Genomic DNA, 16,773 nt, shown 5'->3' on the forward strand with positions numbered 1-16,773 from the left:
TCCTTATGTCGGTCCTTGTGCTTTGCGCCACATGGGCTTAACCCACTGCGCCACCGCCCGACCCCCGATCTGGTTTTATTTTATTACCACCAGGGTTTATCACAGGGACTTGGTGCTTGCCCCCCCCCCCCCCCCCCCCCGCACTGCTCAGCTCTGGCTTATGGTGGGTGCTGGGTGTAGGGATTGAACCTGCGACCTCAGAACCTCAGGCATGAAAGTCGTCGTCCGCGTAACAATTATGTTGTCTCCCCAGCCCTCTTCTTTCCTTCCTTCCTTTTTACTTTTTGCTAGAGATGGAGAGAATTTGAGGGAAGAAGGAGATAGGAAGAGATAAAAGACAGACACCGCGAGTCGGGCGGTGGCGCGGGTTAAGCGCACGTGGCGCGAAACGCAGGGACCGGGTAAATATCCGGTTCGAGCCCCCCGCTCCCCACCTGCAGGGGAGTCGCTTCACAAGCGGTGAAGCAGGTCTGCAGGTGTCTGTCTGTCTCTCCCCCCCTCTGCCTTCCCCTCCTCTCTCCATCTCTCTCTGTCCTACCCAACAACGACGACATTAATAACCACAACAATGTTAAACAACAAGGGCAACAAAAAGGAAAATAAACAAATAAATAAAAAATAAATAAAAAGATACATTAAAAAAAAAAAGACAGACACCTCTGCCCTCTTCCCCACTCAGGAAGCTTCCTCTCTGCAGGCGGGCACCGGGGCCTTAAACATGGGTTCTTGCACGATAATATGTGCACTCAATCTAGTGAACCCAGGGTTGCCTCCAGGGTTCAGTGCCTGCACATGAATCCACCATTCCTGGCGGCCATTTTTTTCTCTCCCCCCCCCCCCCCCCCCGTTTTCCCCCTATTTTTTATTTGACAGGACAGAGAAAAATTGAGAGGGGAGTGGCAGATTGAGAGGGAGAAAGATAAGACACCGGCAGGCCAGCTTCAACACTTGTGAAGTGACGCCTCCTCTCCACAGGTGGAGAGGTGGGGGCTTGAAAGCAGGGATCCTTGCAACACACTGACATTTAAAGAAGCTAAGAGCATTCTCTGGGGCAGAGGATAGATAGCATAATGGTTATGCAAAGGGACTCTCATGCCTGAGGCTCAAAAATCCCAGGTTCAGTCCTCCGTACCACTGTAAACCAGAGCTGAGCAGTGCTCTAGTCAAAAAAAAAAAAGGTTTCTCTTCAGCATCTATCAATCTTTCACCTTTCAAAGAAGCAAAGATATGTGGCCCAGTGCCTAGAGCTTTGTACTTAAAAAGTACAAGCTCCGGGAGTCCGGCGGTAGTGCAGCAGGTTAAGCGCACGTGGTGCGAAGCACAGGGACCTGCGTAAGGATCCTGGTTCGCGCCCCCGTCTCCCCAGCTGCAGGGGAATCGCTTCACAGGCGGTGAAGCAGGTCTGCAGGTGTCTATCTTTCTCCCCCTCTCTGTTTTCCCCTCTTCTCTCCATTTCTCTCTGTCCTATCTAACAATGATGACATCAATAACAACAATACTTGTAACTACAACAACAATAAAAAGCAACAAGGGCAAACAAAAGGGAAAAAAGCATGAGGTTTTTCAAGTCTGATACATTAAAGTAATGTTGCATCTCTCTTTATCTCCCTTGTCTGTGCCATGTTAATACATAAACAAATGGCAGGGGCAGACTACAGTCCTCTGAGAGGACTGCTGATGACTTATGTGGGGGCCAGGCAAGCACACATTACAGTGCACAAGGAAGCAGGTTCAAGCCTCCGGTTCCCACCTGCAGGGGGAAGTTTCACTAGTGGTCAAGCAGACCTGCAGGTGTCTCTCTGTCTCTCTCCCTCTCCCCTCTCAGTTTCTGACTCTATCCAATAATGAATAAATAAATAAATACACTTTGGGACCAGGTGGTGGTGCACCTGGTTAATACACACATTACGGTGCACAAGGACTCAGGTTCAAGCCCCCTGTCCCCACATGCAGGAGAGAATCTTCACGAGTGGTGAAGCAGGGCTGCAGTTACCTCCCTATCTCCCCCTCTCCTGTCAAGTTCTCTGTCTAATAACAAATAAATTAAAATTAAAGAGAGAGTGAGAGAGAGAAATGTGGGCTAAGGAGATAGCATAATGGTTACACAAGAAGACTCTCATGCCTACAGTACCAGAGGTCCCAGGTTCGATTCCCAGCACCACAATAAGCCAGAGCTGAGCAGTGTTTCAGGTAAAATAAATAAATAATAGAAAGTAAAGAAGAAAATGTTCCAGGAAGGAATCACTATGTTTGCCAAACACCGTTGGCAATCCCTGAGAGCTGCTGAGTGGGGGCCTGGCTTTCGGCACTGACAGGCTAGGAGGACAGTGTTCTGATTCCCAGAGCCTGCGTCCTCCCGACCAGCTGGTGACTGATGACCTGCAGCCGCTTCTCTCACCTGCATGATGCTGCTCACCTGGGGACGGACCTCTGTTCACGGCTTTCTTGCTCCTCCAGGGTTCTCTGCCTTGCTCCAGGAAGTAGATCACATCTGGTTTGGAAACGGCAAGACCTGGGTGTGAGAAAAACGTGCCACCTGCTTGCAGCGTAGGGTCCCTGGATTCAGATGCAGGGCCTGGTGGTCCAGTAGGAGAGGGGGTTACAGCAAGGGGAGGGGGCATCTTCCCCGAGACCCTCAGAGCTGCCCTTAACCACTCTGGGAAGGACTGGCTGTGCCCAGGAGGACACCAAAATCAGCAGGGCAGGTCTCCTCACCCAGAGAGACCAGGTTGCTGTAGGTCTCCAGCATCACGTCTCTGTAGAGATTCCTCTGGGCAGGCGCCAGCTGTTCCCATTCCTCTTGAGAGAAGACCACGGCCACATCCCTGAATAAGTCTGCGCCCTGGAACAACGGGCAGGCTCGTCACATGTGCGTTCAGAGCACGTGTTTCTGGGGAGGACTGGAGAAGGAAGGGGAGGTGTCGGCAGGGGAGCGCGTTCTGGGGTTTCTGAAGACTGGGGCTGGAAACCCCCAAGACAAGTGGGTGAAAGGAGAAAGTGGGCTTGAGAGCAGCCAGGGAACAGCTCGACTGACAGAGCATGTCTGAGGTTCCTGATTCGATCCCTAGCACAACACGTGCCAGAGGAGGGCTCTTGCTTCTTCCTTTGTCTCTTCCCCCACGCCTGCCCCCCATCTCTCCCTCTCCCTCTCCCTCTCTCTCTCTCTCTCTCACACACACACAATAAATAAAATAGAAAATGGACATGATTGAAACAGAATGTTCCAACATTAATGGGTATTCCTTTTTATGATGAACCCAAAGACAGGGACAAAAATAAAAGGCCTTCTGAGAAAAATTTGGGATGTAGATTACTTTTGTCCCCTTTTCTTTTCTACTTGAAGACTGATTTATTTATGAGACACAAGACCTTATACCAGTAAGTTCTGAGCAACCTCCCCCAACCGCTGCATCCTATTTTATTAGCTGTATGATTTCTCTCTCTTTGCCAGAGCACTGAATTACTCTGGTTCATGGTGGTACAGGGGATTGACCCTGGGTACCTGGGACTTTGGAGCCTCACACATGAGAGTCACTTTGCATAACTATTATGCTATCTATCACCCCAATTTTTTTTTCTTTTTTAAAAATATTTTATTTTATTTATTGAATGGAAACAGAGAAATTGAGGGAGGCAGGGAGAGAAACAGAGAGATAGCTGGAACTCTACTTCACCAACAACGTGCACTCTACCAAGCTTGCCACTGCATGGCCCAGCTGTACGAGTTTCTGCCAAATGAAAGTGATGACCTAACCATTCTCTTATTTTGGATACAGAGACAGGATAAGACGGCTTTATCCCATTTCCATTATTCAGATTCTGAATAATTTCCATTATTCCATTATTATCTGAATATTTCCATTATTCAGATTCTGAACAGGAACCCATCTGTTGAATCCCTTTACAAACTTCAACTCTATACATTTTTCTTTCTTCTTCTTGCTCTTACTTTTTATCTTTTAATATTTATTTATTTATCTTGAATAGAGATCGAGAGAAATTAATGGGGAAGGGAAAAGACAGAGAAAGAAAGAGAAACAGAGGGCCAGGCAGTGGTGCATCTGGTTAAGTGCTCACGTTACAGTGCGCATGGACCTGGGTTCAAACCCCTGGTCCCCACCTGCAGGGGGAAAGCTTTACCAGTGGTGAAGCAAGGCTGTAGGTGTGTCTGTCTCTCTCCCTCTCCCCTCTCAATTTCTCTGTCTCTTTGCAAAAATAAATAAAATTAAAAGACGAGGAGAGGGGGTCGGACGGTAGCACAGCAGGTTAAGCGCACATGGCGCAAAGCACAAGGATCGGCATAAGGATCCCAGTTTGAGCCCCCGGCTCCCCACCTGCAGGGGTGTTGCTTCACAGGCGGTGAAGCAGGTCTGCAGGTGTCTATCTTTCTCTCCCCCTCTGTCTTCCCCTCCTCTCTCCATTTCTCTCTGTCCTATCCAACAATGAATGACATCAACAATAACAATAATAACCACAACAAGGCTACAACAACAAGGGCAACAAAAGGGGGAAAAAATAGCCTCCAGGAGCAGTGGACTCATGGTGCAGGCACTGAGCCCAGCAATAACCCTGAAGGCAAAAAAAAAAAAAAAAAAGACTGAGAGAGAGAAAGAGAGAAACACCTGTAGCCCTGCTTCACTGTTTGTGTAGCTTTCCTTTGCAGGTGAGGATCTGGGGGCTTGAACCTGGAGCCTTGCACACTGTAACATGTGCACTCTACTTGGTGTATGACCACCTAGCCCCTGTTCCACACTCTCTTGGGCTTTCTCCATTGTTATTATTTTTGCTGAGCTTCACCATTCTGAATCAGCTTTTTCAGACAGAAGGAGACACTGGAAGAGAAGAGAGAAGGACAGATCTTCCTCCGGTGCTGAGAGGGCCGGGTTCAAACTTGTGTCACATGCACTACTGAGCAGGCACAAATCCAGGTATGCAACCCAACTCTTGCTCATAAGTTAAAAAAGTAGATGGGAATGGGGTGAAGTGGGGGTGGGTAGATAGCATATTGGTTCTGCAAAAGGACTTTCATGCCTGAGGCTGCAAAGTCCCAGCTTCAATTCCTGCCACCACCATGATGAACCAGAACTGAGCAGTGCTCTGGTAATGCCCTCCCCACAACCTCTGATAAAATAAAAGAAATAAAGACTTTTTTTAAAAAAAAAAAAAAAAAAGAATTTGATAGAGAATGACACAGATTCTCAACCTAGAACTACTCCTTCCTTAGAACTGGATCTTAGCTCTGGTATCTAGCTTCTTTTTCAAATAATTATTTCTGGAAGGGAGAACTAGAGGAGCAGAGTTATCACCCTAAACAATGTCAAGCAAGGATTGAACGCAGGACCTCATGCTTATGAGGCTAAGGGCTTATCCACTGCACCACCTCCTGGGTCACCTATCTAAGCTCTTCTGGATTCCCAGCTAAACCTCATATATAGTCCCAATCAATCCCCTCTGAAGCTGATTATGCCCCGTACCACAGCTGAAACCAAGCAATACCATGACCTTGCTTTCCCATGTGCTAAGCCTAAGAAAGTACTCATTTGCTGGGGCTGGGTGGTGGCACACCTGGTTGAGCGGGCGTATTACAATGCACAAGGGCCCGGGTTCGAGGTCCCGGTGTCCATCTGCAGGAGGAAAGCTTTGCGAGTGGTGAAGTAGTGCTGCAGGTGTCTCCCTGTCTCTCTCCCTATCACTCACTTGATTTCTGGCTGTCTCTATCCAGTAAATAAAGATAATTAAAAAAATAAATAATAAAAAATATATTCATTTCCATCTCATCAAACCGTAGTTCCTAGAAGGAATGCTTTCATTGTGCACAAGGTAATAGGCATATGCTCTATCTGGCTTCCTGGCTTTTCTATCAGATTCTAGAAAGATGTGGAAGTCATGTTCCAGTCGCTGGAGAGTGGATAAAGCGTTAGACTCTCAAGCATGAGGTCTTGTGTTCAATCCCCAGCAGCACATGTACCAGAGTGATGTCTGGTTCTTTCCCTCTCTCCTCCTATGTTTCTCAATAATAAATAAATAAAATATTTTTTATTCTACTTATTTTTTTTTATTATTGGATAGAGACAGAGAGAAATTGACAGGGGAGGAAGATATAGAGAAGAAGAGGGAGAGACAGTCACTTGCAGCCCTGCTTCACCACTTGCGAAGCTTTTCCTCTACAGGTGGGGACCAGGGGCTTGAACCTGCGTCCTTGCACACTGTGATGTGTATGCTTGACCAGATGTGCCACCACCTGGCCCCTAAATAAAATCTTTAATACAAAAAAAAAAAAAAAAGAAAGAAAAGAAGAAAGGAAGAAAAGAAAAGAAAAGATGTGGAGATTGAGAGTGAATGAGGCTGTAGGCAAGCATTGCAGTGAAGGGAGAAAAAGGCACAAACTTCTGGTCTTTAGTACCGAGAATGGGAACCTCTAAGAAATATATTCTTTTTTTAAACAAATGACATTTCTTTTCTCTCTCTCTCTCTCTCTCCTTAAGATTTTATATATTTATTCATGAAGACAGAAGGAGGGAGAGAGAAAGAACCAGACATCACTCTGCTACACGTGCTACTGGGGATTGAACTCTGGACCTCATGCTTGACAATCCACCGTTTTATCCAATGCTTTATCCACTGCGCCACCTCCCAGACCACAGAAACAGACTCTTGAATGGGCTCCAGGTACCAAGTGTCCAGAGAAGGAAAGCAGGTATTTTCATGATTTTAAAACTCACGAGGGACATGACTTTCAGGATTCCATGGGCTGATGAGTCCTCCTCCTGGCTCCTCTCCTGGGGAAGGGCAGAGTGCTAAGAAGTCAGAGCTGGGGAAGGAAGGACAAACATGAGCGGTGGGGCTTGCCTCGAGGTTACGAACCCCTAAAATGGCACTTTACAAATCCCCTCCCCTCACCCCTGCCCACAATAAAAGTTAGAGGGATTTGGGTCCTCAGACAATGCCCAGGACCCAGCCCTTGCAGCAGTAAGGAGACAGGGACCAAGTGGGTCTTTCTCTCTCATTTCCCCCTTGGTGCCCTGAGAATCCCACTGGTGCAAATCTGACATGAAGGTGCTCAGAGCTGGCCAGAGATTGAGAACCTGAAAATCTGGAATGTTCCCAAGTTCAAATTTCTGCTTCTAAACTAGTAGTTCCACACCTCTTGTTATCTTGCAACTCTCAGAATCTCTTGAAACAAGAGTCCCACCCAGATTAGAAAGAGGATGAGGAGGAGGAAAAGGAAGAAGCAGGAGCAGAAAAAGTTAAAAAGAGAAGCTCGAGGCCACTGGGCAGTGGTGTGAGTTAAGTGCATACAGCGTGAAGTGCAGGGACAGGCCTAAGGATCCTGGTTCAAGCCCCCAGCTCCCCATCTGCAGGGGGGGGTCCCTTCACAGGTGGTGAAGCAGGTCTGCAGGTGTCTTTCTTTCCCCGTCTTCCCCTCCTCTCTCCATTTCTCTCTGTCTTATCCAACAACATTAATAACAACAATACTACTAACAATAATAATGATAATAGCAACGATAAACAACAAGGACAACAAAGGGGGAAAAACAGCCTCCAGGAGCAGTGGATTCATGGTGCAGACACTGTGCTCCAGCAATAACCCTGGAGGCATGTCGGGAAATTGTGAGGATGTGGTAGAGCCTGGCAGGGCTTGACCTGAGGAGTGCGTCTATCCTGTCAGTCTCTCTCTCTACCAAGAGGTTGAGCAAGGAGGGACAGGAGTAAGCCCAAATGTATGCCCTGTCTTATAAAGCCCAAATGTATGCCCCGTCTGTATGCCCTGCCTCACAAAGCACCCTGCATTCTTGCTACTATGGCCATTAGATAAAATAAAAGGGGGAGATGTCAGGAAATGGTGAGGATGTGGCTGAGTTTGGCAGGGCTTGACTTGAGGGGACATCCATCCTCTCCTCTTATCAGATTTATTAGCTATATAATCATTGTTTTGCCTGAAAGATCCCCACCCATTCCATTCCTTTGATCTATCTTCTTTCTACCCTCAAGGCCCTCCCTGCCTGCAGGGTATTATTAATCTTACCAGTTAAAAACCCTCCCAACAGTTGCTAAGGAAGTTCCTACTTTTCCCAGCCCTTTTGCCTTTCTCTGCCCCTTTCCAAACCATGTCAAGCCATTTCCATTTCCGACTTGCCACTTCCGGGTCTGCCCTTTAAAAGCCTTGGCTCTCTGATCAATAAAGAACTGAATTGCCTCACCACCATGAGTTTGTTCCTGAGTCACCTCTCTCACGTTGCTAAGTGAGTAGCAGCCCAGGCTGGCTCTGGTCGCATTCTCTCCAACCCAGAGAGTACGCGCCTGGAAAAAGGCACCCACACACTAGCCTGGCAGAGGCAAATAAAAAAAAAAAGCAAGAAGCTCGAGAGGTGATCCAGTGGGTAGCTCACAGAATGGCACACCTGAGGCTCTGGGTTCAACAAGCAGCACTGTGTGTGCTGCAAGGATACATCATTTCTCTTTCAAGAAACAAGCTGATAAACAGTATCAGAACAAACAAAAACATATAAATAAAACAAAAAACGTAGAAATAAAATTTATGGCAACTTAACAATAACCAGAATATTTAAAACAAATCCATAATATAAAATGAAAATAGAGGGGCTGGATGGTGGTATACCTGGTTGAGTGCACATTACAGTGTGCAAGGACCAGGGTTCAAGCCCCCAGCCCCCACTTGCAGGAGGAAAGCAGGTCTGCAAGGGATCTCTGTCTCTCTTCCTCCCTCTTGATATGTGGTTGTCTCTATCCAATAAAGGCAATAAAAAAATAAAAATAAATAAGTAGGTCAGAGAGTATAGAGCATAATGGTTATGCAAAGAGACTCTCAAACCTGAGGCTCCAAAGTTCCAGGTTCAATCCCCTGCACCACCATCAACTAGAGCTGAGCAGAGCTATGGTAAAAAATAAATAAATAATAAATAAATCAAATGAAAACACAGGGGACAGGCAGTGGTGCAGCCAACTAAGCACACATAGTACCATGCACAAGGACCAGGGTTTGAGCCTCCACTCCCCACTTGAAGTGAGGACACTTCACAAGCAGTGACACAGGTCTGCAGATGTCTTTCTTTCTCTCTCCCTATCTTCCCCTCCCTTCTCAATTTCTTCTGGAGGCAAAAAGAAAAAAGAGGAAAATTAAAATAAGATGAAAATACAGCCAATAACTAATACATCAAAATGAGTCATTAATATCAAATAAAAATCCACCAGTAACCCATACTTAGATAAACTATTAATATGCAACAAAAGTCAAAGTTGACATTACTGATATATACAATTAAAACTCAAGCACAAGGTCCTAGGTTCGAACTCCCGCTCCCCATCTGCAGGGAGGAAGCTTCAGGAGCAGCGTAGCAGGTTTGCAGGTGTCTCTTTCCTCCTCTATCTGTATCTCTGTCTCCTCAAGTACCTTCTCACCTTCTCTCTCTGTCTCTCTTTCTAGAACCCTGTTCAGCTCTGGCTTATGGTAGTGCAGGGGACTGAACCTGGGACTTTGGAGCCTCGGGCAGGGAAGTCTTTTTGTCTTTTGAAAGTCTTTTTGTAAAACCATTACGCTATCTACCACCCCTCCCACCGCCTTCTCCTCTCCCACTTCCCTCTCAAATTTCTGTCCTAGCCAGATTTTTAAAAATAATAATAAATAAAGCGGTGGCACACATATGTGCCAGATACAAGGGCCCCTGGTTCAAGCCCCCAGTTCCCACCTGCAGGGGGAAAGGCTTTGCAAGTGGTGAAGCAGGGCTACAGGTGTCTCTCTTTTTCCCCCCTCTATCACCCACCACTCTCTTGATTTCTGGCTATCTCCGTCCAACAAATAAAGATAATTCAAAAAAAAAATTTAATTAAACAAGAGATAAAAAGTTAAAAGGAACTGAAAATGAGCAACCAATATTAAAAGAATCACCACTAAAAGAATTCTCATTAAAATAAAACACAAATAGAAGAAAGAAAGAAGAGAAGGAAAAGAGAAAGAAAGGAAAAGAAGGGGAAGGGGGCGAAGAAGGGAGGGAAGAGGCCCGGAGGCCCAGCAAGATTGGCATGAGCGCGCAGGCGCAGCGCCCGCGGGCAGAGGCGCGCGGGGGGCGACGGGAAATGTAGTCCAGGGCCGGAAGCGCCAGGAAGCGACGCGGGCACGCGATACGCTGCTTCCTCCAAGGCCGCCTCCGCAGGTCTCGGCGCGCGCTCCCGCCGAGCCCTGGGGGTGCCTCGCCAACCGCGGGGCCTCTTACTTGCCGCCTTCTCGGGTTCCGGTGGCGCCCGGCCGCGTTTCCCGCCGCCTAGCATTGCCTTCTTGGCGGCAGCGGACTCCCGCCTGCGGCCGGAAGATCGCGCCACACACAAAGCCACAGGGCTGCCAGGGGATTGGCCCGTTGCCGCGGTGCCTTCTGGGAAATGTAGTCTCGCATTGGGCGCGGAGCCTCACCATGGATGGTGGGGCATGGGGTAGAGAAATCACCAAAACTTTCTCGGACCTGGGTCCTGTAGCAGGGCTGCAGCTGTCTCTGTTTCTCTCCCTATCTCCTCCTTTTCCTTCGATTTCTGGTTATCTCTAATAAATAACTAAACGTTAAAAAAAAAAAAAAGAATTCAGGGCCGCGTGGTGGCGCACCTGGTTGAGCACACACATCACAGTGCACAAGGACCCTGTTCAAGCCCCCAGTACCCACCTGCTGGGGGAAAGCTTTGCTAGTGGTGAAGCAGGGCTGCAGGTGTCTCTCTCCCTCTATCTCCCTCTCCCCTCTCGACATCCGATTCTCTATCCAACAAATAAAGATAATTTAAAAAATATAAAAAGGAATTCATCTCAGTAAGTCGTGTATTATATATAAATATGTAATTATATATATTTATATTATATAGATATATAATATAAATATATATCTTATATATTATAAGTCTTAAGACATATATGTCGTGTATTTTTTAAAATTTACTTTCTGGGGAGTCGAGGGGTAGCACAGCGGGTTAAGCGCACGTGGCGCAAAGGGCAAGAACCTGAGTAAGGATTCCGGTTTGAGCCCCGGCTCCCCACCTGCAGGGGAGTCGCTTCACAGGTGGTGAAGCAGGTCTGCAGGTGTCTGTCTTTCTCTCCCCCTCTCTGTCTTCCCCTCCTCTCTCCATTTCTCTCTGTCCTGTCCAATAACAACATCAATAACTACAACAACAATAAAACAAGGGCAACAAAAGGAAATAAATATTTTTAAAAAATTTACTTTCTAATGAAAAAGTTAGGAAAAGAGAGAGAATTAGACATCACTCTGGTACATGTGCTGCATAATGAATCCACAACTCTCCCAGAGGTCTTCTTTCCTTTTCCATCCCATTCTTCTTCCCCCTTTTTTGGGTGATTAATGGTTTACAATCAACAGTAAAATACAGTAGTTGGTATGTGTGTAACATTTCCCAGTTTTCCACAGAACACTCTAGACCCTCACCTAGGTCCTCCTCCACCATCATGTTCCAGGACCTGAACACCACCCCCTCACCCCAGAGTCCATTACTTTGGTGCAATACACCAGAGCCAGCACAAGTTCTGCTTTGTGTTTTTCCCTTCTGTTCTTATTTCTCCACTTCTTTCTGTAAGTGAGATCATCCCATATTCATCCTTCTCTTTCTGGCTTATCTTATTTAACATGATTCTTTCAAGATGAGCTGAAGAAGGTGAATTCATCATTTTTAATATGTGAGTCATATTCCTCTTTTTTTTGTCTCTATGGTTATTGCTGGGGCTCAGTGCCTGCAGTACGATTCCATGTTGTTTTCGCAGGGTTGGCTTCACGGGCGGGTAACAGACGACCCGGGACTCATGGCTGGGTTGTACACAGTATCTCTTTATTCATGCAGGACACAGCACAATCTATACCAAGCTAAGCTAAACTAAAAACTACAAACAATCTTGTCCTTATAAATATACTAGCCCAGTAGGGTGGGAACAGGATGCGACGCAGAGTGTGGAGAGAAAAGTGACTGGCGAAAATCAGGGTGTGACAAGGAGAGGGGGCAGAGCAGGCAAGAATTCTACCACTGAACCACCAATGCCCTGGAGGGAGGGTGGTGCTTGTTAACAGTGGTTATGTAAATAGAATGAAGTGGTTATGTAAATAGAATAATGTTAAGCAGGGGGGATTAAACTAATGAAACAGAAGGGGTAAATAGAATAATGTTAAGCAGGGGGGATTAAACTAATGAAACAGAAGGGGTTTTTAGAAGCATACCAACAATTCCCCCTTTCTTTTTAACTAATGGCCATAGTATCAGGATTGTGGGGTGAACAGAAACCTATATGGTACAGGCGTTTTCAAAAGAAGTGGCATAAGACATGGAAAACAAAATAGGAGAGCAGCAATAACCAGTGTGATGCCAAGGGGAACGTTTCTTGCCTCAAAGGGCAAGGCCTAGCAGGCAAAAGGGGATTTCTTGCATCTGGGAGCGCTTCATGCCTCTGGGGACATCTCTTGCCTCAAAGGGTGTTTCCTGTCTCTGTGGGCATAACCTAATAAGGAGGAGAAGTTTTCTGCCTCTGGGAACAGAGCCTGCAGGCGAGGGGACATGGTATATAAAGCCTCAAGGCAATTGGCTGAAGTTAGTCTTTGAGAAACACAGCAGCATGTACCAGTAAGTCCGATGGAGGTGTCAGTCCAAAGTAGCTGACCACAGAAGAAAATGCCAAGGGATGAAACGCTGCATGTCTGTCTCGATGGGGAATGTCGGCCACCAGAATTCTGCTTTTCTGTAGAGAGTGATCTTTGGTGTCTGTGAATCTGTTTCTTCAGGTCGTGCCAGGTCACATAATTGGTTTCTGGGGGTATGTTGTAGTCATTCCATCTTGTGGGCGATGTCAGAGAACAGGATCCAAATGGATTTCCAGGAATTCCATTTGAGTAGATGCTTTTTCATGTGAAGACTTGACAGCTGAAATTCACTTACTTGTCAAACAAAACTTGTAGCAGATTAGAAATTTACTATAATTGATAACTCCATTATAATTGGAAGTCCTTTCTAGTATGATTTTAAGGTTGTTTAAACAGTTTAAACTCAATAAAATGTGGAAAGGTAAACAGAAGAACCACGGTAGAAGCCTCAGGCATGAGAATAATTAACATAATCATAGCACTATCTGCCCCACCCATAACTCATACAGTTTTCAGGATTAAACGTTTCAGATTTATGCCAAGACATAAAAAAAAAAAAGAAATCAAAGGAGGGAAAAAACAATTTTTTGGATTGTTTCTGGATGTCTCTAGAAATCATGGCTGCGTCCAGCATTTTTTTTTGTCAATGTCAAATAAAAATTCAGTCATTCAAATCACTCTCTTACAAAACAGATCTCACCATGTAGCATCAAGAGTCCCTGGAGGGTGTCCTAGTCAAAAAAGCTCCTTGAAATTCCATTTAGGGTGCTTCTGACTGTTCCTGCTGTATTGCTTCAGACATATACTTTTAAAAGCGTCTTCCCATCGAAGAAAGAATCCAATCAGGAGAGTAGAACTAACCACGTGTCTCCATTCTTGGGGACTGCCAGGGTACTGGAGAACACTCCTCAAATTAGAGTAGTCCTTCTCCATGGGAAACATTCAAGAAGAAGTCCAGAAAGTCCCAGTGGAAATCTCCGTGCATATCCCAAGGTCTACGATCACGGTCATAAAGAACCAAATTGTGGCCCGGAGCAAAAGGTAGTCCTTTTCCTCAGGAAACATGGGAGAGGGAATCCAGAAAGTCCAAGGAGAAATCTCAGTGCATCTCCCAAGCTCTATGATTAGGGTCACAAGAAACCAAAGTTCCTGGTCAGGGAAACAAAGTGTGGCCCAAAGCAAAATGTTCCAGAGACAGAGTCACTGTCTCATGATGAAACAGTAGAGGCTTTGGCAAACCTCCTCGTAAGCAGAAGAGAAGACCATAGTGCATAGGTAGGCAAAGTCTTCACTTATCTGGGAGTTGCGCAGGTCTGGTCCCACGTTGTAGGTGCCATATGTTGTTTTCGCCGGGCTGGCTTCACGTCTGGTGGGTAACAGATGACCCGGGACTCATGGCTGGGTTGTACACAGTATCTCTTCATGCAGGACGCAGCACAATCTATACCAAGCTAAGCTAAACTAAAAGCTACAAACAGTCTTGTCCTTATAAATATACTAGCCCAGTAGGGTGGGAACAGGATGTGACGCAGAGAGGGTGGAGAGAAAAGTGACTGGTGAAAATCAGGGTGTGACAAGGAGAGGGGGCGGAGCAGGCAAGAATTCTACCACTGAACCACCAATGCCCTGGAGGGAGGGTGGTGCTTGTTAACAGTGGTTATGTAAATAGAATGAAGTGGTTATGTAAATAGAATAATGTTAAGCAGAGGGGATTAAACTAATGAAACAGAAGGGGTTTTTAGAAGCATACCAACAATTCCACTGCTCCTGAAGGCTATTTTTCCCATTTTGTTGCCCTTGTTGTTACCCTTGTTGTCATTATTATTGCTGTTGTCATTGCTGCTGCTGTTGTTGGATAGGACAAAAAGAAATCGAGATAGGAGGGGAGACAGAGAGCGGAGAGAGAAAGACACCTGCAGACCTGCTTCACCACCCATGAAGTGACCTCCCCTGCAGTTGGGGAGCCGTGGGCTTGAACCGGGATCCTTACAATGGTTCTTGCGCTTTACATCATGTGCGCTTAACCCACTGCGCTACCACCAACCCCGTGAGTGGTATTCCATGGTGTACATAGATCACAACTTTTTCAGCCATTCATTCGTTGTTGGGGGGGGGGGGTTTGAGTATTTTTTTTGAAGGAGAACTGCATTTAATTTTTAATTGGGGGGTTAATGTTTTACACTCGACAGTAAATACAATAGTTTGTACATGCATAACATTTCCCAGTATTCCATGTAACAATACAACCTCCACTAAGTCCTCTGCCATCATGTTCCAGGACCTGAATCCTCTCCCCCCCACACACAACCCAGAGTCTTTTACTTTGGTGCAATACACTAACTCCATTCCAAGTTTTGCTAAGTGTTTTCTCTTCTGATCTTGTTTTTCAACTTCTGCCTGTGAGTGAGATTATCCCATATTCATCCTTCTGTTTCTGACTTATTTCACTTAACATGATTTCTTCAAGCTGCATTCAAGATAGGCTGAAAACGATGAAATCACTTTTTTTTTTTTGCCTGCAGGATTATCACTGGGGCTTGGTGCCTGCACTACAAATCCACTGCTCCTGGATGCCATCCCCCCCCCCATTTTTGTTCCCCTGTTATTATTGTTATTGTTGTTAGGTAGGACAAAGAAATTGAGAGAGGAATGGAAGACAGGGAGAGAGAAAGAAAGACACGTGCATACCTGCTTCACTGCCCGTGAAGCGACCCCCCCCCCCCGAAGGTGGGGAGCTGGGGGCTCAAACTGGGATCTTTATGTAGTCCTTGCACTTCGCACCATGGGTGTTTAACCCGCTGCGCTATCGTCCGTCCCCGAAATCACCATTTTTAATAGCTGAGTAATATTCTGTTGTGTATATATACCACACTTGCTCAGCCACTCATCTGTTGTTGGACACCTGGGTTGCTTCCAGGTTTTGGCTATTACAAATTGTACTGCTATGAACATAGGTATACATAAATCTTTTTGGATGACTGTGTTGGGCTCCTTATCCCCAGGAGAGGAATTGCAGGGTCATAGGGTAGGTCTGATTCTAGCCTTCTGAGAGTTCTCCAGATTGCTTGGGGTTTATTTTTTCCCCCACCAAGGTTAGCACTGGGGCTTGGTGCCTGTATGCCATTATTGTTCCTGACAACCATTTTTTTCTTTGAGAAGACAGACAGAAATTAAGATGAAGAGGGGAGATAGATAAGGAGAGACAGACACTTGCAGTCCTGTACGGCACAATCAAGAGTGCCGTACACACTAGTGTGTGGCTAATGAGAGAGAGAAAATGTGTCCTGGAGCTCTGCTTCCCCAGAGACCCACCCTACTAGGGAAAGAGAGAGGCAGACTGGGAGTATGGACTGACCAGTCAACGTCCAGTTCAGCGGGGAAGCAATTACAGAAGCCAGACCTTCCACCTTCTGCAACCCACAATGACCCTGGGTCCATACTCCCAGAGGGATAGAGAATGGGAAAGCTTTCAGGGGAGGGGATAGGATATGGAGATTGGGTGGTGGGAATTGTGTGGAGTTGTACCCTTCCTACCCTATGGTTTTGTTAACTTATCCTTTCTTAAATAAAAAATGAATTAAAAAAAGATGTTTCCTATGCATAAAAAAGTGGGGACCTAGGGTTTAAAAAAAGGCAGCTTGGGGCGATATCACCAAGAGACTAGTGCATCAGCCTAAGGCCCCAGAAGCCCCAAGTTCAACCTGCGGCACTACCTTAAATCAGACCTGAGCATTCATTGCTCTGGTCTGATTTTTTTATATATCTTCATTCTGATTTTCATTGTGAACATAAAAACATCCAGGACCCCACCAATGTGTTCTGGAGCCCCGCTTCCCCAGAGTCCTGCCCCACTAAAGAAAGAGAGACAGGCTGGCAGTATGGATCGACCTGCCAACGCTTATCTTCACCAGGGAAGCAATTTCAGAAGCCAGACCTTCCACCTGCATCCCACAATGACCTTGGGTCCACACTCCCTGGGGGTTAAAGAATAAGAAAGCTACCAGGGGAGGGAATGGGATACGGAGTTCTGGTGGTGGGAATTGTACCCCTCTTATCTATGATCTTGTCAGTGTTCCCATTTAATTAATTAATTAATTAATTAATTAAAAACATTCAGGAGTTCTCTTGGAGTCTCCAC

At 46.1% G+C, this 16,773-nt stretch overlaps 1 protein-coding gene across 1 annotated transcript in view; it reads right to left on the minus strand.

The window, feature by feature from the left end:
- Nucleotides 1-10,157, minus strand: part of LOC103123650 (zinc finger protein 420) — a 98,712-nt gene extending 88,555 nt beyond the window's left edge. The window contains 5 exon segments of the mRNA XM_060175932.1: nt 2,417-2,512; nt 2,716-2,842; nt 6,723-6,811; nt 8,202-8,459; nt 8,678-10,157. Coding sequence (XP_060031915.1) covers nt 2,417-2,512; nt 2,716-2,842; nt 6,723-6,731 — 232 coding nt within the window. The 5' untranslated portion in view covers nt 6,732-6,811; nt 8,202-8,459; nt 8,678-10,157.
- Nucleotides 10,158-16,773: the final 6,616 nt, after the last annotated feature.

Source organism: Erinaceus europaeus, chromosome 2 (assembly GCF_950295315.1).
Source record: "Erinaceus europaeus chromosome 2, mEriEur2.1, whole genome shotgun sequence".
NCBI classification, from domain to species: Eukaryota; Metazoa; Chordata; class Mammalia; order Eulipotyphla; family Erinaceidae; genus Erinaceus; species Erinaceus europaeus.